Genomic DNA, 25,405 nt, shown 5'->3' on the forward strand with positions numbered 1-25,405 from the left:
GCGAAACTGAGAAGATATGGATGGAGTAAGCCACCAGAGGGAGTTCTCAAACTTAACGTCGATGCCACTTTTGATCCTGATAGGGGAACAGGGGGCACGGGTGCAATCTTACGAGACGAAGCTAGTTTCTTCGTCACAGCTTCATGCAGTAATATCCCTTTTGTGGAAGACGCGGCGACGGCAGAAGCTAGAGGTATGCGAGATGGGCTCTTACTCGCAAATGAAGTTGTGTGCAATAAAATTTGCGTCGAGTCCAATTGCATGGAGGTCGTCGAAGTCATGCAAGGGGGGTGGTAATTCGCTAGGCCCGGCAGCCGCAATTTATGAAGAATGTTCTTTTCTTGCTAGAAATTTTATTTCTATTATGTTTTCCCACTGCCCTAGGGAGGCCAATGCGGCGGCAGATTTATCGGCTACAAACTCGGAGTTCTCTCATACAATTGTTTGGAAATCGGAGCCTCCGGGGCTTCTAGTAGATGTATTAACAAACGATGTATCACTTTTTGCGCATGAAATATAAACCGTCATGACGGCTTTCCTTAAAAAAAGTCTATTTGCTGTTAAAAAAAGGTATACCGACGGGCATGTGCTGTGGTGGACGGCGAGATGGCAGTAACCCAAGGTTCCCTTATATAAGATAAGATAAGATAATATACAAAAGGGAATCTTATCTTCTATATAAATATGTGCTATTTTGTGGGTGCTCCTGGACTAGTTTTTTTTTCTACGGGAGGACTAGTTTGTTTTTTATGGAGAGAAACGCTTAGTAATAATATTAGAAAAATGCAAGTACATACTTTTAGTTATATAAATAATTAGTTGCATTCTTTTGGAGTCTCCAGGTTGGTTAGATTTTTCATTGAGAGAAATCCAACATTCTTATTAACCATGGTAATTATAACGTTGTATATTAACAAAAAAACTTGTAAATGCTTTTACATATAAATCTCATGGTACATGGTCTTATTTCTTATACAAATCGTAAAAATGAGAAATAAATTGTTACATGTGGACAGGCCACAATTTTACTAGAAGAAAACATGGTAAAAAAGTATAGAGGAAATGCTAAAAAAAAACTCCTATGGGAATGTATCTCGTAACCCACCCTTGTAATACTACTGGTGCACCGGATGGCGTAGCAACTTTTAAAATGTTGGAAAAAATCTGAAAAAATATCTAAAATATTGACACAACATTAATGTATGTTGTCACAAAATTTCTTATCACAATTCCATCTACTCTTCTTATTTTTTTATATATATTTGGTTAAACTTTATAAAATTTGATTTAAAACAAAACGCTAATATGTCAAAAATAAAATGAAAGGGACATAATACACATAAAATGGAAGGGACATAAAATGAAAGGCACATAAAATAAAGGGTTGGAGCCGTCCATCATGCATGGGCGTGGGCGTGGGCGTGGACGTAGATAAACACGTCCAGGTCGAGGACGGCGTTCTTGCGTAGCTGCCAGCTCGCCGTCCTCCAGAGCACGTACCCCGTCGCCATCCTGAACCTCCCTGTGCCGCCCACCACCGACAGCTCCCGCAGTGGCTCGACGATGTTGTCGCGGCCGACGACGGCGAAGGTGCTCCCGGAGTAGGGCCCCGCCGTGAGCACCACATTCATGCAGAAGAGCAGCGCCGGGTCGTGCATGGACGCGAACACGTAGGTCCCCTGCGCACGCCCCACGGGCCTCGACGCCGGGTCCGGCCCATCCGTGAGCGCGTCATCGATCACCACCACCTGCCCGAACCGCAGCGGCGGGTCGCCCCCGAACAGCGATGGCCCCGTGCCGTTCACGACCTCGACCGCCGTGGCGCCCGGGCCGGTGAGCACGTCGTGCATGAACAGGCGCATGCGGGCGGGCCGGGCGGATGCCCCGGCAAGCCATTGCCAGGACGCGGAGAGCAGCACCGCGAGCGCTGCCGAAGAGGCGAAGTACAGGAAGACGAAGAGGGTGCTCCTCTGCTTCGACTTTGCAACAGGCATGATTGGGGATGAACTGTTGAGGTGTGCTACACGTTTGTTGACGTATAAATAGCACGCGCAGATGGTTGGTCAGACACTATGCTCTGTTCGGGTTGATCACAGACCTGCTCCGCCAGCTACACGCGCTGTACGGCTGTGTTTGATTTGACCATAAACCTGCTCCACCAGTAATTTGACGAATGTGCTTTTGCGCATCACATACATGTGTGATGCATGTGCCTCTTCAAAGCCTCTCTAACAGGAAATTTTGGCACTTCTGATCATTACTTTGCGCTAGCAACGCATCCATGCTCTCATACACGTCCGTGCCCACTCCCGTGTGCTTGCTACTACATATGCCGCGGGTTCCAGTTTGTGCCTCCAACTCGCTTCCGCCTAGGGATGTCAATTGATAGGGTATGGGCGTGAGTACAATCCTCTTCTACCCAAACTCATATTCATAAGAACTTTTTATACACACGCACTTCAATATCCACCAGCAAACATGCCCGTGCGTTATAACGGAAGAAAATAAATTACCCCTCAAACACACTGGACGGCATTAGCAAAAGTCTTTTTTTTTAAACGGAGGTAAAAGTTTTGCCTCATCCATTAAATAAGGGGGAATAGAGTTTGTTACAAGTCACCCAATTACACGACATGCGGACTACTCACACAAAATTAAAGCCCCTAGCTTTTTTGCACCGGTGACGATCCAAAGGTTGGCCTCTGTAGAGATGGAGGAGAGCAAGATTGTCGGTGAGACGCTCTTATGTTTAAAAACTCTTGCGTTACGCTCGTTCCATATTGTCCATGACATGAGCATGGTGAGGGATGCCTTGGCATGTCTGTTTGGCGTGCCGTCGGTGCAAGTACTCATTCACCAATCTTTAACCGAACTAAAGGAGGGCCAAGCGGAAGTGTCTAGCCCGAGTATGTAGTATTTCTCAATGACCAATGACCAAAGCCTTCGAGAGTAGCCCGAGTATGTAGTATTTCTCTTGGAATTTTTCATGATGCTATGCCAAGCAACATGATAAGTGGTGTTGTACAAATATTTTTACATGATGCTACCTAGTTGCTGATATATGTTTACGCCTTTGTTGTCGTTTCTCCTTAGTGATGCCAACAAATATTTTGTTATAATGAAAATAGCAACTATATTTTAGTATTCAATGATAACATGTGCATAAGAGCATTATTTTTGTCTCATTGATTTATGTGTTTGCAACTGTAATCCAAATCAAGACTTAATTTAGTTGCAAACATATTAGACAGCTCCACTGAAAACAATTAATCTGCAAGGACATGCACGCCAAATATTCAAGGTTGCATATCAACATCGATATTCTTAAGAAATAAACTATGGGCACAATTTCAAACAATATGGAAATGAACGTTAAACCCTTAGTTTACATAAAGCTTGTATCAGCAGTTTCGTGTACATCACCGTATATAGGATGATTATTGTGCACTGTGCAAAATAGAGATGATGATTATGTACGTGTTGTAATCTTTAACATATAGTATTTGATAGAAATCAACATCTCATATATAATAGTTTTTTGTGAGAACGTCAAATAATCTTATTTACTCCATTCAAATGAGTTGGAAACATATATAATAGACATTTTCAAAATACCCCACATAAAGAAGGTATTAAACTATTAATGAAGGTTGCATCCAAAGTGTAATTTTAAAATGATTAACATGCAAGATAATGGCATATTTGGAATCTACATATTTTCTGAGGCATTTCCATATATAATATGTTAAATTTGAAGTTAGGGTTTAAAAGATATGAATATTTACAAACGCATTTTGAATCTGCCAAAAAAAGGAAATAAAAAGTAAAACAGAGTAGCTAGGCCAAAAAGTGCAGCCCATAAGGTACCCTACGCCCATAAAAAATTCAGAGAGAAAAACAAAGGGGAGTGGGACTCAAACCCAGGTCACAAGAGTGACATTCCAACCAGTAGGATGCCCATGCAGTTTTGTAATATTGGAGGACCACTTCATCTTAACCAATGACAACAACCGATGTGAAAAACAAATCGTGTTCTGTTACTTCTTGAGTTTGCATTGGTTTTTCCGTTGAAGAGGAAAGGGTGATGCAGCAAAGTAGAGATAAGTATTTCCCTCAGTTTGAGAACCAAGGTATCAATCCAGTAGGAGACAACACACAAATCACCGAATACCTGCACAAACAAGCAAACAACTTGCACCCAATGCGATAAAGGGGTTGTCAATCCCTTCACGGTTACTTGCAAAACTGAGATCTGATGGAGATAGATAAAGGATAAAGTAAATATTTTTGGTATTTTTGGTTTATAGATCGGAAAGTAAAAGCTTGCAAAATAGTAGATCGGAAACTTATATGATGGAAAATAGACCCGGGGGACATAGGTTTCACTAGAGGCTTCTCTCAAGATAGCAAATAATACGATGGGTGAACAAATTGTTGTCGACCAATTCATAGAAAAGTGCAAAGTTATGACGATATCTAAGGCAATGATCATGAATATAGACATCACGTCTGTGTCAAGTAAACCGAAACGATTCTGCATCTACTACTATTATTCCACACATCGACCGCTATCCAGAATGCATCTAGAGTATTAAGTCCATAAAGAACGGAGTAACGCATTAAGTAAGATGATATGATGTAGAGGAATTAACTCAAGCAATATGATGAAAACCACATATTTTTATCCTCGATGGCAACAATACAATACGTGTCTTGCTGCCCCTACTGTCACTGGGAAAGGACACCACAAGATTGAACCCAAAGCTAAGCACTTGTCCGATTGCAAGAAAACCCAATCTAGTTGGCCAAACCAAACCGATAGTTCGAAGAGAATTACAAAGATATCAAATCATGCATAAAAGAATTCATAGAAGACTCAAATAAAATTCTTAGATAAGCTGATCATAAATCCACAATTCATCGGATCTCGGCAAATACACTGCAAAAAAGTATTACATTGAATAGATCTCCAAGAACATCGAGGAAAACATGGTACTGAGAATCAAAGATAGAGAAGAAGCCATCTAGCTACTAGTTATGGACACATAGGTCTGTGGTAAACTACCCACGCTTCATCGGAAGGGCGATAGAGTTGATGTAGAAGCCCTCCGTGATCAAATCCCTCTCCGGCAGGGTGCCGGAAAAGGTCCCTAGATGGGATCTCATGGGTACAAAAGGTTGCGGCGGTGAAAAAGTGTTTTCGTGGATGCCTCTGGTGGTTTGAGAATATTTGGGAATATATAGGCGAAAGAATTAGGTCAGGAGGTGCACGAGGGGCCCACAAGGGTGGGTGCCGCGCCCTACCCCCTGGGCATGCCCTCCGTCCTTGTGGCCGCCTCGTGGCTCCTCCGACTTCATCTCCAAGTCTCATGGTTTTCTATTGGTCCAAGAAAAATCATCGCGAAGGTTTCATTCCGTTTGGTATTCCTTTTCTGCGAAACTCAAAAACAGGGGAAAAACAAGAACTGGCACTGGGCTTTAGGTTAATAGGTTCGTCCCAAAAATAATATAAAATAGCATATTAATGCATATAAAATATTCAAAACAGATAATATAATAGCATGGAACAATCAAAAATTATAGATACGTTGGAGACGTATCATGTTCCCACTTACCGGTGGCATGGTGGGTAATTATTCACATCATCAGGGGCAATTTCGGTGACGGACGACCAGAAGCGATAGCCGCTTTATTATTAGGTAAATAATAAAGATTGACAGAAATTGACACTCTTACTCATATTCATCGAGTATCCTATACCCAATGGATACCCGGTGAGCAAAATATAGCATTTACATTTTAAACAAGTAATGAAATGGTAGGATTCAAGTTATAATAGGCGATCGGTCTAGTAACTACGTGACATCATATAGTGGATGCCTCTCGGAGATGGCAAGGGAGTACGAGCAGTGGTTGGTGGAAGCCCGGCGCATTGGGAGGAAGCGGGAACTAGGGAACGATGGATCGAGAGTTGGACAAGAGTCTTGTGGCGATGAGTCAAGATTTCATCATTTCAAAGAGTCACATAGGACATATGAGGAGTGATAAGCTGGTGGCTCTGGGCCTATGAGCTATGGCCAATTTAGGGAATAAGTGATTTAGGGTTGGATCATAAGAGCTTGATGTTGACCCCACATGTCATCGGAGTTATTTACATTTATTAACTTTTGGTGGGTATCCATGGGGTTGTTCATGGGCACAATCTCATACCTATGCCTACCGATATATTGTGTGGGTATGGATACCCATTATCCGTGGATATAAAATCTCACCAAAGCTTGTCCATGTGCGCTGTTTTCGGATAGAGTCCCACAGGCACCCATAACCATGGGAAAAAGTGATATCCCTACTTTCACACTTCCTCATTTCCTTTTTTTTCTTTAATGTAATGGTTTGGTTATTTTCTTTCAGAGTTTTGCTTCGGTACATCCTTTGAAAAGTTAACATGAATCTTAAAGTAACTTAAAAGAGTATTCTCGTACATTCATGATCAATTATTTCTAATCTATTCTTCCATTGATCAAATAAGGGTCCACCTTTGCATCAAAATCTGTAAACTTTTCTGGGGGTTATACCGAAGCAAAACTCCTTCCATTATAGAAGTGATGGAAATACGCCTAGCCTGGTTCTAAAAAGTGTCGTTGTCCCATGGTCTTGCTTCACCTCACTTTGTCAATCTATTTTGTACCTGATCTTTTCTCCATGTTGGCTGATGACGTAAATGTTGGTCGTCCCTGAAAACATTTGATGTTGTGTCTCAACTTCGACCGATGAAGCTGAAAGATACTCTTTTTCTCTAGTTGTGGAGGGCATGTGTTCCCCGAAAAATGCCAACGGTGTCTGAGCTCCTTGGTGCCCGTGTTTAAAACACCATTTTCTACAACGCATAAAGTTTTAAATATTTTTTAAACATGCATACACGTGTAAACTATGCATGTGTGAAATTTCATAACATTTTACTTACACATGTGATCTACCAAAAAAGACAAATATGTATTTTCAAATTGACCGTTCTTTTGTTGGGCCGGAATTTGTTTTTTTTGTACATCTTACAAATTGTTATTTTTTTCTAACGGAATTTGATGGATCTGTAATGAACACATACAAGTTTTCATGGATTTTTTTTAATTTTCTAAATATGGTTTTTGATTATTATTATTTTTAATGCGGGCCTCCATGGTGCCCGAGCACCATAAGTCCACACTCATGTGTTTCCTTCCTCTACATGTGCTTTGAAGGTGTTAGACTGTATTTATATATGGCTTCTGTATATTGTATTGTACACTTCATGTACCCTTATATATAGGTAAAATTGTGTCTACCATAGCTTGCCACGGAACTAGTTAAGGGTCGCTAAACTTTTAACGGTTTAAAAATTATCTAAAAATATGAAATAAATATGAGAGCATCTCTCTAATGTAATAAGATAATCCTACGGAGGGATTGTCAAAATATGCATCTATGTGTTCTCGGTAAAAATAATAAGCATTTCAGCTCACTGCGATATAAATATATACTGAACTATTTGTTTTTTTGTTCAGGACACATACAGTCGTTTTTTTAATCCCTCCGTTGAATCATGTTATATTATAGGTGTGTTGGTTTAGTATTTTTTTTCAGAACTTTTAAGAATTTTTGCACCGTTGAAACCCTTAACTACTTCTGTGGCAAGCACTATATATATATATATATATGAGATAGTCATACCCATTATGGATGTCGAGCAATTTCCCAAACCCTAAGTCTAATATGGTATCAGACTAAGTCGATCGATGTCTTTCGCTGCCCCGATCGCTCCTGTTCCCACACCTACTGCCTTTGCCCTGCTTGTCCCGATCGCAGCCGCCTCGGCCGCCGCTGTCGCTCAAGCCGTTGATGCCCAGGCCGTCGCTGCTCACGCCACCGCCGCATCTCCGTTCCTAATGTCGCACCCCCTGAGAGCAACTCTAGCAGACCCCGCATTCGGCCAGCCCGCAAAATGCGTTTGCGGTTCGTGGAAAACGGCCTTTGCGGGCTGGCTCGGACGGCCGCAGATGCAGACCCCCAAACGGACCCGTATAAAAGGATATTCATGGAATATACTTTTTTATGGATCGGCTTTTGCGGGGTCTACTCGGACATCGCCGCGTCGACTCGCAAAAAGAAAACGCCCAATTCTCGCATTTGACATAGGTTCCCATAAATAAGTTCAAATTCAAAACAACATAACACAGTTTACGCGCAAATAAAAGCCAAGTTTAGTAGGACAAACGGAAAAAGAGGGTCTTGCAAAAGTGACGCCCACGTCAGGCATCATCTTGGTCGATCTTCACTCCGCGCCATCGAGTCCATCTTGAAGTTCATCGCCACCACCAAATCCACCTCCGACACTTGTTCCAACTCCCACACCAAAATCATCAACATTGCCACCATATGGAGCAGAGAAAACATCTTCGGAATTGTAACACACACTGGCCGACGCAACCATTCTCCTCTTCAAGATTTCTCTCCTTACCATATCATGCCATGTTTTGGTGAGGTCGTCCATGCCATTGCGGTTCATTGACATAATATTGTTCTCTTTGGCGAGCAACTTGGACATGGCTTTGTTTTCAGCGGCGCGTGCTCTTCTCTCCTCAATGGGCGCTTTGCGCAGCCCCTCTTCCTTGAGCAATTTACACTTTTCATGCTTCTCCTTTGCCTTCTTCTCGGCCAACTCTTTCTTTATCTCCAACAACTTCAACAACATCAACTCGTTTGATTGCGCCGTGCATGGCATCAATCTTCTTCCTCAAGCTCGATGCTTCTTGCTCTCTCTTCATCTTCTCCTTAGTCTTCTTGTCGCCATCGAGCTTGTTTAAATTTCTTGGGCCATCATCATCCTCATCTTCATCCATGTTTGTAAGTGAGCCTATCTTTGGTGGGGATTCTTTGTCGATCAACTTCCACTTCTCGCACTTTTGGAGCAAGTCCCAACAATGCTCTAGTTTGAAGAATTTGCCTTCCGAAGCTTTCATGTCTTTGTATCTATGTTGGGCAATCTTTTCCTACACAATGTGAACAAAATGAAATGATGCAATCATTTCATATGATGCAATATGATGATGCACAACTTGAATAAAGGCAAAACAAAGTCACATAGTCGGATTCCATGGTTCCACTTGAAGGTGCATTGCGTACTTACTCCAAGCAAGCTGCCCAACGGCTGCACATAGGCTTGATCACCTCCCAACGCCCTTGAAGCGACCGAAATATGTGTGTAGTCCTATTGGGGTACTTTGCCATCGTGCGGAAGTATTGATCCTCGAACCTTTGCCAATACCTCTTGGCGGTTTGAGAAGTACCCGTGCATGCATCAAGAGACACCGCACTCCATGCATTGATCAGAACTTGATCTTCCAAGATCGTGTAGTTCTTCGATCTCTGGCTTTTCCCAGTTTTTGTTTGCGATTGCTCATACGCTTCCGCTTCAATCTCCTCTAATTCCTCCTCACAACCATGATCATCCACGCCGCCCTCCATTTCATTATAGTCGAATGTGGCGAATGGGGCTTGATCAATGTCAACGGCGTTGGTGTCCAACAAGTTCATGAACTCAGCAGTTGCATTGTTCGGACCACCGCTATAGTGAATGACAACAAGTCACGAGCTATCGAAAAATGGCGTAAAGCAAAGAAAATTGCCATGACCGAAGACGCATACCTTCCGGCCATTTCGTCAAACACCTCGCTTGCGGGGGGGAGCAGCACCGTTGAGCGGCATCGCCGGGGCACCTCTTTCCGGGGCGGAGTGAGCAAATGAAGGAGGCGGCTTCTTTGTATCCGGAATCCTCTTCCTCTTGCCTCCGGCGGCCTTGGCGACCTTCTCCGCTGCCGGCCGAGATCGCGTAGTAGCTTTGGCGCCCGGAGCACGGGCCTTCGCGGCGGGGGCTGCCGGATTCCCGCCCTGCACGACCACGTTGCCCTGCCGCTTGTGGGCAGGCGCGACATTACCTTGGGCGACGGCGGGGCCAACATGGCCGGCGACGAGATCTGTCCGAGGGGAAGGAGTGTGCACGACCTCGACGGTGATGGGGGACAGCAGGGAGTCATTCATGGCGGCGAAGGATGGCCGGGGAAGATGCACCGGGGCGTGCGGTGGTGGGGCAATGGTGGCGGAGGGTGGGGGAGCAGGAAAGGCCGCGCGGAAATGCCCCTCCTGCCAAATCTCGCTGCGGATAGGGGCTGAGCTTGGGTCTCCTCCTAGCCCGTGAATCTAGAGGTTGGGGGAGATGTTTTGCCGCACCCCACAAAAATATTTTGCGGGTAGGGGCGGGATGCAGGGTCTGCTAGAGATGCTCTGATCTCTCTTGCTGGTGCCTCCGTGGCGGTCACTGCGGCGGACGTCGCTGATTCGTCGTCTTCAGCAAACGGGGTCAACGTAGCCCCGCCGCCCGTCTATGAGGCCTCGCCTCTTTTGGGGAATGTAGTAATTCAAAAAAAATCCTACGATCACGCAAGATCTAACTAGAAGATGCATAGCAACGAGAGGGGAGAGTGTGTCCACGTACCCTCGTAGATCGAAAGCGGAAGCATTTAGTAACGCGGTTGATGTAGTCGAAAGTCTTCATGATCCAACCGATTCAGGCACCGAACGTACGACACCTCCGTGTTTAGCACACGTTCAGCATGATGACGTCCCTCGAGCTCTTGATCCAGTTGAGGACAAGGGAGAGTTCCGTCAGCACGATGACGTGGTGACGGTGGCAAATCCTAATCTTGATATATGCCAACCCAATAAACACCTTCGGAGACACCTGTAGAGTATCTTTATAATGACCCAGTTACGTTGTGATGTTTGATAGCACACAAGGTGTTCCTCCGGTATTCGGGAGTTGCATAATCTCATAGTCAGAGGAATATGTATAAGTCATGAAGAAAGCAATAGCAATAAAACTTAACAATCATTATGCTAAGCTAACGGATGGGTCTTGTCCATCACATCATTCTCCTAATGATGTGATCACGTTCATCAAATGACAACACATGTCTATGGTCAGGAAACTTAACCATCTTTGATTAACGAGCTAGTCAAGTAGAGGCATACTAGGCACACTTTGTTTTGTCTATGTATCCACACATGTATCAAGCTTCCGGTTAATACAATTCTAGCATGAATAATAAAAATTTATCATGATATAAGGAAATATAAATAACAACTTTATTATTTCCTCTAGGGCATATTTCCTTCAGTCTCCCACTTGCACTAGAGTCAATAATCTAGTTCACATCGTCTTGTGATTTAACACCAATAGTTCACATCTTAATGTGATTAGTTCACATCGCCATGTGACTAATACCCAAAGGGTTTTACTAGAGTCAATAATCCAGTTCAGATCGCTATGTAATTAACACCCAAAGAGTACTAAGGTGTGATCATGTTTTGCTTGTGAAAGAAGCTTAGTCAATGGGTCTGTCACATTCAGAGCCATATGTATTTTGCAAATTTTCTATGTCTACAATGTTGTGCATGGAGCTACTCTAGCTAATTGCTCCCACTTTCAATATGTATCCAGATTGAGACTTAGAGTCATCCGGATCGGTGTAAAAGCTTGCATCGACGTAACTCTTTACGACGAACTCTTTATCACCTCCATAATCGAGAAAAATCTCCTTAGTCTTCTAAGGATAATTTTGACCGCTGTCCAGTGATCCACTCCTGGATCAATATCGCACCCCCTTGCCAAACTCATGGCAACATACACAATAGGTTTGGTACACAGCATAGCATACTTATAGAACCTATGGCTGAGGCATAGGGAATGACTTTCATTCTCTTTCTATTTTTTGTCGTGGTCATATTTTGAGTCTTACTCAACTTTACACCTTGCAATACAGGCATGAACTCCTTCTTTGACTGTTCCATTTTCAACTACTTCAAAATCTTGTCAAGGCATGTACTCATTGAAAAATCTTATCAAGCGTCTTGCTCTATCTCTATAGATCTTGATGCCCAATATGTAACTGTCTTGATCTATCTCTATAAATCTTATCAAGGAAATTATGTATTATTTCCAATCAACAATATGTTATCCACATATAATATTAGAAATGATACAGAGCTTCCACTCACTTTCTTGTAAATACAGGCTTCTCCTAAAGTCTGTATAAAACCATATGCTTTGATCAACTCATCAAAGCGTATATTCCAACTCCGAGATTCTTGCACCAGTCCATAGATGGATCGCTGGAGCTTGCACATTTTGTTAGCACCTTTAGGATTGATAAAACCTTCTGGTTGTATCATATACAACTCTTCTTTAATAAATCCATTAAGGAATGCAGTTTTGACATTCATTTGTCAGATTTCATAAAATGTGGCAATTGCTAACATGATTCAGACAGACTTTAAGCATCGATACAAGTGAGAAAATCTCATCGTAATCAACACCTTGAACTTGTCAAAAACCCTTTTCGACAAGTCGAGCTTTGTAGATAGTAACACTACTATCAACGTCCATCTTCCTCTTGAAGATCCATATTCTCAATGGCTTGCCGATCATTGGGAAAATCCACCAAAGTCCACACTTTGTTCTCATACATGGATTCTATCTCAGATTGCATGGCCTCAAGCCATCTTTCGGAATCTGGGATCATCATCGCTTCCTCATAGTTCATAGGTTCATCATGTTCTAGTAACATGACTTCCAGAACAGGATTACCGTACCACTCGGGTGCGGATCGTACTCTGGTTGACCTACGAGGTTCGGTAGTAACTTGATCTGAAGTTCCATGATCATCATCATTAACTTCCTCACTAATTGGTGTAGGCATCACTAGAACTGATTTTTGTGATGAACCATTTCCTAATTCGAGAGAAGGTACAACTACCTCATCAAGTTCTACTTTCCTCCCACTCACTTCTTTCGAGAGAAACTCCTTCTCTAGAAAGGATCCATTCTTAGCAACAAATATCTTGCCTTCGGATCTGTGATTAAAGGTGTACCCAACAGTCTCCTTTGGGTATCCTATGAAGACACATTTCTCTGATTTGGGTTCGAGCTTTTCAGGTTGAAGCTTTTCCACATAAGCATCGCAGACACAAACTTTAAGAAATGACAACTTAGGTTTCTTGCCAAACTACAGTTCATATGGTGTCATCTCAACGGATTTAGATGGTGCCCTGTTTAACGTGAATGCAGCTATCTCTAATGCATAACCCCAAAACGATAGTGGTAAATCGGTAAAAGACATCATAGATCGCACGATATCCAATATAGTATGGTTACGATGTTCGGACACACCATTACGCTGTGGTGTTCCATGTGGCATGAGTTGTGAAAGTATTCCACATTGTTTTAAATGAAGTCCAAAACTCGTAACTCAAATATTCACCTCCGCGATCAGATCGCAGAAACTTTATTTTCTTGTTACAACGATTCTCCACTTCACTCTGAAATTCTTTGAACTTTTCAAAATGATTCAGACTTGTGTTTCATTAAGTATATATACCTATATCTGCTCAAATCAACTGTGAAGGTTAGAATATAATGATACCCGCCACGAGCCTCAACACTCATCGGGCCTTATACATCGATATGTATTATTTCCAATAAGTCAGTGGCTCACTCCATTGTTCCGGAGAATGGAGTTTTAGTCATCTTTCCCATGAGGCATGGTTCGCAAGTATCAAATGATTCATAATCAAGTGATTCCAAAAGCTCATCTGCATGGAGTTTCTTCATACGCTTTACACCAATATGATCAAAACGGCAGTGCCACAAATATGCTGCAGTATCATTATCAACTTTGCATCTTTTGGCATCAATATTATGAATATTTGTATCACTATGATCGAGATTCAATAAACCATTTACATTGGGTGTATGACCATAGAAGGTTTTATTCATGTAAATAGAACAACAATTATTCTCTGACTTAAATGAATAACCGTATCGCAATAAACACGATCCAATCATATTCATGCTCAACGCAAACACCAACTAACATTTATTTAGATTGAACACTAATCCCGAAGATAGAGGGAGTGTGTGATGGTGATCTTATCAACCTTGGAATTACTTCCAACACACATTGTCACCTCGCCCTTAACTAGTCTCTGTTCATTTTGCAACTCCTGTTTCGAGTTACTAATCTTAGCAACTGAACCGGTATCAAATACCCCGGGGTTACTATGAACACTAGTAAAGTACACATCAATAACATGTATATCAAATATACCTTTCACTTTTCCATCCTTCTTATCCGCCAAGTATTTGGGGTAGTTCCGCTTCCAGTGACCATTCCCTTTGCAGTAGAAGCACTCAGTTTCAGGCTTAGGTCTAGCTTTGGGTTTCTTCACTGGAGTGGCAACTTGCTTGTCATTCTTTCTTGAAGTTCCCTTTCTTTTCCTTTGCCCCTTTTCTTGAAACTAGTGGTCTTGTTAACCATCAACACTTGATGCTCTTTCTTGATTTCTACCTTCGCCGATTTTAGCATCGTGAAGAGCTCGGGAATCATTTTCATCATCCCTTGCATATTATAGTTCATCACGAAGTTCCAGTAACTTGGTGATAGTGACTAGAGAACTCTATCAATCACTATCTTATCTAGAAGATTAACTCCCACTTGATTCAAGCGATTGTAGTACTCAGACATTCTGAGCACATGCTCACTGGTTGAGCTATTCTCCTCCATCTTGTAGGCAAAGTACTTGTCAGAGGTCTCATACCTCTCGACTCGGGCATGAGTCTGAAATGCCAATTTCAGCTATTGGAACATCGTATATGCTCCGTGGCATTCAAAACGTTTTTGAAGTCCCGGTTCTAAGTCGTAAAGCATGGCGCACTAAAATATCAAGTAGTCATCATACCGAGCTTGCCAAATGTTCATAACATCTGCATCTGCTCCTGCAATAGGTCCGTCACCTAGTGGTGCATCAAGGACATAATTGTTCTGGGCAGCAATGAGGATAATCCTCAGATCACGGGTCCAATCCGCATCATTGCTACTATCATATTTCAACTTATTTTTCTCTAGGAACATATCAAAAATAAAAGGGGAGCTATAACGTGAGCTATTGATCTACAACATAATTTGCAAATACTATCAGGACTAAGTTCATGATAAATTAAAGTTCAATTAATCATATTACTTAAGAACTCCCACTTAGATAGACATCCCTCTAGTCATCTACATGATCACGTGATCCATATCAACTAAACCATGTCCGATCATCACGTGAGATGGAGTAGTTTTCAATGGTGAACATCACTATGTTGATCATATCAACTATATGATTCATGTTCGACCTTTCGGTCTCAGTTTTCTGAGGCCATATCTGCATATGCTAGGCTCGTCAAGTTTAACCCGAGTATTCCGCGTGTGCAAAACTGGCTTGCACCTGTTGTATGTGAACGTAGAGCTTATCACACCTGATCATCACGTGGTGTCTCGGCATGATGAACTATAGCAATGGTGCATACTCAGGGAGAACACTCATACCTTGAAATTTAGTGAGGGGTCATCTTATAATGCTACCGCCGTACTAAGCGAAATAAGATGCATAAAGGATAAACATCACATGCAATCAAAATATGTGACATGATATGGCCATCATCATCTTGTGCCTTTGTTCTCCATCTCCAAAGCACCGTCATGATCTCCATCGTCACCAGCATGATACCATGATCTCCATCATCTTGATCTCTATCAACGTGTCATCACATTGTCGTCTCGCCAACTATTGCTTTTGCAACTATTGCTATCGCATAGCGATAAAGTAAAGCAATTATATGGCGCTTGCATATTATGCAATAAAGAGACAACCATAAGGCTCCTGCCAGTTGCTGATAATTTTAACAAAACATGATCATCTCATACAAAAATTTATATCTCATCACGTCTTGACCATATCACATCACAACATGCCCTGCAAAAACAAGTTAGACGTCCTCTACTTTGTTGTTGCAAGTTTTACGTGGCTGCTACGGGCTTCTAGTAAGAACCGTTCTTACCTACGCATCAAAACCACAACGATTTTTCGTCAAGTGTGCTATTTTAACCTTTAACAAGGACCGGGTGTAGTCAAACTCGATTCAACTAAAGTTGGAGAAACAGACACCCGCCAGCCACCTATGTGCAAAGCACGTCAGTAGAACCAGTCTCATGAACGTGGTCTGTAATGTCGGACCGGACCGCTTCATCCAACAATACCGCCGAATCAAAGTAAGACGTTGCTCGTAAGCAGTATGACTATTATCGCCCACAACTCTTTGTGTTCTACTCGTGCATATAACATCTATGCATAGAACTGGCTCGGATGCCACTGTTTGGGAATGTAGTAATTCAAAAAAATTCCTACGATCATGCAATATCTAACTAGAAGATGCATAGCAACGAGAGAGGAGAGTGTGTCCACGTACCCTCGTAGACCGAAAGCGGGAGGCTTTAGTAACGCGGTTGATGTAGTCGAACGTCTTCACGATCCAATCGATCCAAGCACCGAACGTACGGCACCTCCGTGTTCAGCACACGTTCAGCACGATGACTTCCCTCGAGCTCTTGATCCAGTACGAGGGAGAGTTCCGTCAGCACGACGGCGTGGTGATGGTGATGATGAAGTTACCGGCGCAGGGCTTCACCTAAGCACTGCGACGGTATGACCGAGGTGTTAAACTGTGGAGGGGGCACCGCACATGGCTAAGAGATTGTTTGTTGTGCTATTGGAGTGTCGGCCACGTATATAAAGGAGGGAGGGAGAGAGGAGGCCGGCCAGGAGGGGCGCACCAGGGGGAGTTGATACGTCTCCAACGTATCTATAATTTTTGATTCCTCCATGCTATATTATCTACTGTTTTGGACATTATTGGGCTTTATTATCCACTTTTATATTATTTTTGGGACTAACCTATTAACTGGAGGCCCAGCCCAAAATTGCTGTTTTTTTTGCCTATTTTAGGGTTTCGAAGAAAAGGAATATCAAACGGACTCCAAACGGAATGAAACCTTCGGGAACGTGATTTTCTCAACGAACAAGACCCAGGAGACTTGGACCCTACGTCAAGACACAAAATAGGAGGGCACGAGGTAGGGGCGTGCCTACCCCCCCCCTAGGCGCGCCCTCCACCCTCGTGGCCCCCCTGTTGCTCCACCGACGTACTCCTTCCTCCTATATATACGTACGTACCCCCAAACGATCAGATACGGAGCCAAAACCCTAATTCCACTGTCGCAACTTTCTGTATCCACGAGATCCCATCTTGGGGCCTGTTCCGGAGCTCCGCCGGAGGGGGTATCCGTCACGGAGGGCTTCTACATCAACACCATAGCCCCTCCGATGAAGTGTGAGTAGTTTACCTTAGACCTACGGGTCCATAGTTAGTAGCTAGATGGCTTCTTCTCTCTTTTTGTATCTCAATACAATGTTCTCCCTCTCTCTTGTGGAGATCTATTCGATGTAATCTTCTTTTTGCGGTGTGTTTGCTGAGACCGATGAATTGTGGGTTTATGATCAAGTCTATCTATGAATAATATTTGAATCTTCTCTGAATTATTTTATGTATGATTGGTTATCTTTGCAAGTATCTTCGAATTATCAGTTTGGTTTGGCCTACTAGATTGATCTTTCTTGCAATGGGAGAAGTGCTTAGCTTTGGGTTCAATCTTGCGGTGTCCTTTCCCAGTGACAGTAGGGGCAGCAAGGCACGTATTGTATTGTTGCCATTGAGGATAACAAGATGGGGTTTTCATCATATTGCATGAGTTTATCCCTCTACATCATGTCATCTTGCTTAAGGCGTTAATCTGTTTTCATTAACTTAATACTCTAGATGCATGCTGGATAGCGGTCGATGAGTGGAGTAATATTAGTAGATGCAGGCAGGAGTCGGTCTACTTGTCTCAGACGCGATGCCTATATACATGATCATACCTAGATATTCTCATAACTATGCTCAATTCTGTCAATTACTCAACAGTAATTTGTTCACCCACCGTAGAATACTTATGCTCTCGAGAGAAGCCACTAGTGAAACCCATGGCCCCCGGGTCTATCTTCATCATATTAATCTTCCAATACTTAGTTATTTCCTTTTGCTTTTACTTTGCTTTTATTTTACTTTGCATCTTTATCATAAAAATACCAAAAATATTATCTTATCATATTTATCAGATCTCACTCTCATAAGTGGCCGTGTTGGGATTGACAACCCCTTATCGCGTTGGTTGCGAGGATTTATTTGTTTTTTGCATGTACGAGCGACTCGCGCGTAGCCTCTTACTGGATTGATACCTTGGTTCTCAAAAACTGAGGGAAATACTTAGGCTACTTTGCTGCATCATCCCTTCCTCTTCGGGGAAAACCAACGCAGTGCTCAAGAGGTAGCAAGAAGGATTTCTGGCGCTGTTGCCGGGGAGGTCTACGCAAAAGTCAATATACCAAGTACCCATCACATACCCTTATCTCCCGCATTACATTATTTGCCATTTGCCTCTCGTTTTCCTCTCCCCCACTTCACCCTTGCCGTTTTATTCGCCCTCTCTCTCTTTATCCTCCTTCTCTTTCCCGTTTGCCTCTTTTTGCCCGCTTGGTTTTTTGTTTGCTTGTGTGTTAGTTTGCTTGCTCGTCACAATGGCTCTACCTAAATTTGGTGACCTTCACCATAAAAGGTTAGAAGAGATCGAAAGCAATGTCAGGAGTTTTATGGTTTTGTAATTTGAACATAATAGTTTCTTCAGAAACGAGCTTAAGGAATAGAAAAGTTTTATGAGTTTTATGAATAAAGAGCTTGATGATATGTCTAAAGAATTCGATGGTTTAAGATCCCAAATTGCTCATCTTGAGAAATTGACTACTGAAATTTCGGATAGGCAGGCTACCTTAGTTAATAGGATGGCCGCTAAACCGGATTGCTATGAAAATAAAGATGAAGATCTAAAAGTTATTGATGTGTCCCCTATTAAATCTTTGTTTTGCAATATGAATCTTGAGAATGATGGGACTGAATATGATCCACCTTTACCTAGAAGGCGTTCCAAGAATTCGGAGTTTTTAGATCTTGATGCTAAAATTGATAAAAGTGGGATTGAAGAAATTAAAACCCTAGATGTTGCTAAACCCACTATTTTGGATTTCAAGGAATTTAATTATGAAAATTTCTCTTTGATTGATTGTATTTCCTTGTTGCAATCCGTGCTAAATTCTCCTCACGCTTATAGTCAAAATAAAGCGTTCACTAAACATATCATTGATGCCTTGATGTAATCTTCTGAAGAAAAACTTGAATTGGAAGTTTCTGTCCCTAGAAAACTTTATGATGAGTGGGAACCAACTATTAAAATTAAAATTAAAGGTCATGAATGCTATGCTTTATGTGATTTGGGTGCTAGTGTTTCCACGATTCCAAAGACTTTGTGTGATTTGTTAGGTTTCCGTGATTTTGATGATTGCTCCCTAAACTTGCACCTTGCGGATTCCACTATTAAGAAACCTATGGGAAGAATTAATGATGTTCTTATTGTTGCAAATAGGAATTATGTGCCCGTAGATTTTATTGTTCTTGACATAGATTGCAATCCTTCATGTCCTATTATTCTTGGTAGACCTTTCCTTAGAACGATTGGTGCAATTATTGATATGAAGGAAGGAAATATTAGGTTCCAATTTCCGTTAAGGAAAGGCATGAAACATTTTCCTAGAAATAAAATTAAATTACCTTATTAATCTAATAAGAGAGCCACTTATGGATTGCCTACCAAAGATGGCAATACCTAGATATATCCTTGCTTGTTATGCCTAGCTAGGGGCGTTAAACGATAGCGCTTGTTGGGAGGCAACCCAATTTTATTTGTATTCCTTGCTTTTTGCCCCTGTTTAGTAATAAATAATTTATCTAGCCTCCGTTTTGGTTGTGTTTTTTGTGTTTAATTAGTGTTTGTGCCAAGTAGAACCATTGGGAAGACTTGGGGAAAGTCTTGTTAAACTTGCTGTAAAAAACAGAAACTTTAGCGCTCACGAGAACTGCTGTCATTTTTATTTCGAAAGTGCTATTTAGTTAATTATTTTTTCATATGATTAATAGATAAATTCCTCACGTCCAGCAATTTATTTTAGAATTTTTGGGGTTCCAGATCTTGCGCTAGCTACAGATTACTACAGACTGTTCTGTTTTTGACAGATTCTATTTTTCGTGTGTTGTTTGCTTATTTTGATGAATCTATGGCTAGTAAAATAGTTTATAAACCATAGAGAAGTTGGAATACAGTAGGTTTAACACCAATATAAATAAAGAATGAGTTCATTACAGTACCTTGAAGTGGTCTTTTGTTTTCTTTCGCTAACGGAGCTCACGGGATTTTCTACTTTGAGTTTTGTGTTGTGAAGTTTCCAAGTTTTGGGTAAAGATTTGATGGATTATGGAACAAGGAGTGGCAAGATACTAAGCTTGGGGATGCCCATGGAACCCACAATATAATCTAAGGACACCTAAAAGCCAATGCTTGGGGATGCCCCGGAAGGCATCCCCTCTTTCGTCTACTTCTATCGGTAACTTTACTTGGAGCTATATTTTTATTCACCACATGATATGTGTTTTGCTTGTAGTGTCTTGTATTATTTGAGTCTTTTCTTTTTAGTTTACCACAATCATCCTTTCTGTACACACCTTTTGAGAGAGCCATACATGATTTGGGATTTTTTATAATACCCTATGTGCTTCGCTTATATCTTTTGAGTTATATAGTTTTGCTCTAGTAGTTCACTTATATCTTTTAGAGCACGGTGGTGGATTTGTTTTATAGAAACTATTGATCTCGCATGCTTCACTTAGATTATTTTGAGAGTCTTAAATAGCATGGTAATTTGCTTAAAATCCTAATATGCTAGGTATTCAAGATTAGTAAAATTTTCTTATGAGTGTTTTGAATACTAAGAGAAGTTGGATGCTTGATGATTGTTTTGAGATATGGAGCTAATAATATCAAAGTCGTGTTAGTTGAGTAGTTGTGAAATTGAGAAATACTTGTGTTGAAGTTTGCAAGTCCCGTAGCATGCACGTATGGTAAACGTTATGTAACAAATTTGAAACATGAGTTGTTATTTGATTGTCTTCCTTATGAGTGGCGGTCGGGGACGAGCGATGGTATTTTCCTACCAATCTATCCCCCTAGGAGCATGCGCGTAGTGCCGAGGTTTTTGATGACTTGTAGATTTTGCAATAAGTATGTGAGGTCTTTATGACTAATGTTGAGCCCATGGATTATACGCATTCTCACCCTTCCATCCTTGCTTGCCTCTTCGGTACCGTGCATTGCCCTTTATCACATTGAGAGTTGGCGCAAACTTCGCCGGTGCATCCAAACCCCGTGATATGATACGCTCTTTCACACATAAACCTCCTTATATCTTCCTCAAAACAGCCACCATACCAACCTATTATGGCATTTCCATAGCCATTCCGAGATATATTGCCATGCAACTTTCCACCATTCCGTTTATCATGACACATTCATCATTGTCATATTGCTTAGCATGATCATGTAGTTGACATAGTATTTGTGGCAAAGCCACGTTCATAATTCTTTCATACATGTCACTCTTGGTCCATTGCATATCCCAATACACCGCCGGAGGCATTCATATAGAGTCATCTTTTGTTCTAGTATCAAGTTGTAATCATTAAGTTGTAAATAAATAGAAGTGTGATGATCATCATTTTCTAGAGCATTGTCCCAAGTGAGGAATTATTAAAAAATGAGAGAAAAAGATAGAAGGGACAATGTTACTATCCTTTGCCACACTTGTGCTTCAAAGTAGCACCGTAATCTTCATGATAGAGAGTCTCTTGTTTTGTCATTTTCATATACTAGTGGGAATTTTTCATTATAGAACTTGCTTGTATATTCCAACAATGGGCCTCCTCAAGTGCCCTAGGTCTTCGTGAGAAAGCAAGTTGGATGCACACCCACTTAGTTTCTTTTGTTGAGCTTTCATACATTCATAGCTCTAGTGCATCCGTTGCATGGAAATCCCTACTCCTTGCATTAACATCAGTCGATGGGCATGTCCATAGCCCATTGATTAGCCTCGTTGATGTGAGAATTTCTCCTTTTTTGTCTTCTCCACATAACCCCTCTCATTATATTCTATTCCACCCATAGTGCTATGTCCATGTCTCGCGCTCATATATTGCATGAAAGTTTATAGGTTTGAGATTACTAAAGTATGAAACAATTGCTTGGCTTGTCATTGGGGTTGTGCATGATGAGAGCATTCTCGTGTGACGAAAATGAAACATGACTAAACTATATGATTTTGTAGGGATGGACTTTCTTTGGCCATGTTATTTTGAGAAGACATAATTGCTTAGTTGGTATGCTTGAAGTATTATTATTATTATGTCAATATGAACTTTTTTCTTGGATCTTTCGGATCTGAATATTCATGCCACAATTCAGAAGAATTACATCAAAATTATGCCAAGTAGCACTCCGCATCAAACATTCTGTTTTTATCATTTACCTACTCGAGGACGAGCAGGAATTAAGCTTGGGGATGCTTGATACGTCTCCAACGTATCTATAATTTTTGATTGCTCCATGCTATATTATCTACTGTTTTGGACATTATTGGGCTTTATTATCCACTTTTATATTATTTTGGGGACTAACCTATTAACCGGAGGCCCAACCCAGAATTGTTGTTTTTTTGCCTATTTCAGGGTTTCGAAGAAAAGGAATATCAAACGGAGTCCAAACGGAATGAAACCTTCGGGAACGTGATTTTCTCAACGAACAAGACCCAGGAGACTTGGACCCTACGTCAAGACACAAAAGAGGAGGCCACGAGGTAGGGGCGCGCCTACCACCCAGGCGCGCCCTCCACCCTCGTGGGCCCCCTGTTTCTCCACTGACGTAATCCTTCCTCCTATATATACCTACGTACCCCCAAACAATCAGATACGGAGCCAAAACCCTAATTCCACCGCCGCAACTTTCTATATCCACGAGATCCCATCTTGGGGCCTGTTCCAGAGCTCCGCCGGAGGGGGTATCCATCACGGAGGGCTTCTACATCAACACCATAGCCCCTCCGATGAAGTGTGAGTAGTTTACCTCAGACCTACGGGTCCATAGTTAGTAGCTAGATGGCTTCCTCTCTCTTTTTGGATCTCAATACAATGTTCTCCCCCTCTCTTGTGGAGATCTATTTGATGTAATCTTCTTTTTGCGGTGTGTTTGTTGAGACCGATGAATTGTGGGTTTATGATCAAGTCTATCTATGATCAATATTTGAATCTTCTCCGAATTCTTTTATGTATGATTGGTTATCTTTGCAAGTCTCTTTGAATTATCAGGTTGGTTTGGCCTGCTAGATTGATCTTTCTTGCAATGGGAGAAGTTCTTAGCTTTGGGTTCAATCTTGCGGTGTCCTTTCCCAATGATAGTAGGGGCAGCAAGGCACATATTGTATTGTTACCATCGAGGATAACAAGATGGGGGTTTTCATCATATTGCATGAGTTTATCCCTCTACATCATGTCATCTTGCTTAAGGCGTTACTCCGTTTTCATTAACTTAATACTCTAGATGCATGCTGGATAGCGGTCGATGAGTGGAGTAATAGTAGTAGATACAGGCAGGAGTCGATCTACTTGTCTCGAACGTGATGCCTATATACATGATCATACCTAGATATTCTCATAACTATGCTCAATTCTGTCAATTGCTCAACAGTAATTTGTTCACCCATCGTAGAATACTTATGCTCTCGAGAGAAGCGACTAGTGAAACATATGGCCCCCGGGTCTATCTTCATCATATTAATCTACCAATACTTAGTTATTTCCTTTTGCTTTTACTTTGTTTTTATTTTACTTTGCATCTTTATCATAAAAATACCAAAAATATTATCTTATCATATCTATCAGATCTCACTCTCGTAAGTGGCCGTGTAGGGATTAACAACCCCTTATCGCGTTGGTTGTGAGGATTTATTTGTTTTGTGCGGGTACGAGGGACTTGCGCGTAGCCTCCTACTGGATTGATACCTTGGTTCTCAAAAACTGAGGGAAATACTTACACTACTTTGCTGCATCATCCCTTCCTCTTCGGGGAAAACCAACGCAGTGCTCAAGAGGTAGCAGGAGTCCTACTTGGACTCCTAGTCCAACTAGGATTCGGCACCCCCTTTTCCTTTCTTCCACCAGAGGGAAAGGAAGGAGGGGAGAAGGAGAAGGATGAGGGGGCCGCGCCCCCACCCCTTGGCCAATTCGGTTTGGGCAGGGGGAGGCCTGCGCCACCTAGTGGCCCTTCTTCCCTCTCTCCACTAAATCCCACTAAGGTCCATTAACTTCCCCGGGAGTTGCGGTAACCTCCCAGTACTCCGGAAAAATGCCCAAACTTCTCGGAACAATTCCAATGTCCAAATGCAACCTTCCAATATATGAATCTTTACCTCTCAACCATTTTGAGACTCCTCGTCACGCCCGTGATCTCATCCAGGACTCCGAACAAACTTCGGTCATCAAATCACATAAATCATAATACAAATCGTCATCGAACGTTAAGCGTGCGGACCCTACGGGTTCGAGAACTATGTAGACATGACCGAGACACATCTCTGGTCAATAACCAATAGCAGAACCTATATGCTCATATTGGCTCCTACATATTCTACAAAGATCTTTATCGGTCAAACTGCATAACAACATACCTTATTCCCTTTGTCATCGGTATGTTACTTGCCCGAGATTCGATCATCGGTATCATCATACCTAGTTCAATATCGTTGCCGACGAGTCTATTTACTCGTTCCGTAATGCATCATCCCGTAACTAACTCTTTAGTAACATTGCTTGCAAGGCTTATAGTCATGTGCATTACCGAGAGGGCCCAGAGATACCTCTTCGATACTCAGAGGGACAAATCCTAATATTGATCTATGCCAACCCAACAAACACCTTCGGAGACACCTGTAGAGCATCTTTATAATCACCCAGTTAAGTTGTGACGCTTGATTGCACACAAGGTGTTCCTCCGGTACTCGGGAGTTGCATAATCTCATTGTCAGAGGAAGATGTATAAGTCATGAAGAAAGCAATAGCAATAAAACTTAACAATCATTATGCTAAGCTAACGGATGGGTGTTGTCCATCACATCATTCTCCTAATGATGTGATCCCGTTCATCAAATGACAACACATGTCTATGGTCAGGAAACTTAACCATCTTTGATTAACGAGCTAGTCAAGTAGAGGCATACTAGGGACACTTTGTTTTGTCCATGTATCCACACATGTATCAAGTTTCTGGTTAATAGAATTCTAGCATGAATAATAAACATTTATCATGATATAAGTAAATATAAATAACAACTTTATTATTGCCTCTAGGGAATATTTCCTTCAGCCTCCACCTGGACTAGGCCCGATAAAATACAATATGAAACA

The 25,405-nt window shown here is 41.8% G+C and overlaps 1 protein-coding gene across 1 annotated transcript; it reads right to left on the reverse strand.

Annotated features, from left to right (window-relative positions):
* Positions 1–1,308: 1,308 nt before the first annotated feature.
* LOC125541045 (dirigent protein 1-like) lies at positions 1,309–2,003 on the reverse strand. The gene has a single exon (XM_048704536.1). The coding sequence runs from the start codon at positions 1,992–1,994 to the stop codon at positions 1,398–1,400; it is 597 nt and encodes a 198-aa protein (XP_048560493.1). The 5' UTR covers positions 1,995–2,003; the 3' UTR covers positions 1,309–1,397.
* Positions 2,004–25,405: the final 23,402 nt, after the last annotated feature.

The sequence above is a fragment of the Triticum urartu genome, chromosome 2 (genome assembly GCF_003073215.2).
Source record: "Triticum urartu cultivar G1812 chromosome 2, Tu2.1, whole genome shotgun sequence".
In the NCBI taxonomy this organism is placed as follows: domain Eukaryota; kingdom Viridiplantae; phylum Streptophyta; class Magnoliopsida; order Poales; family Poaceae; genus Triticum; species Triticum urartu.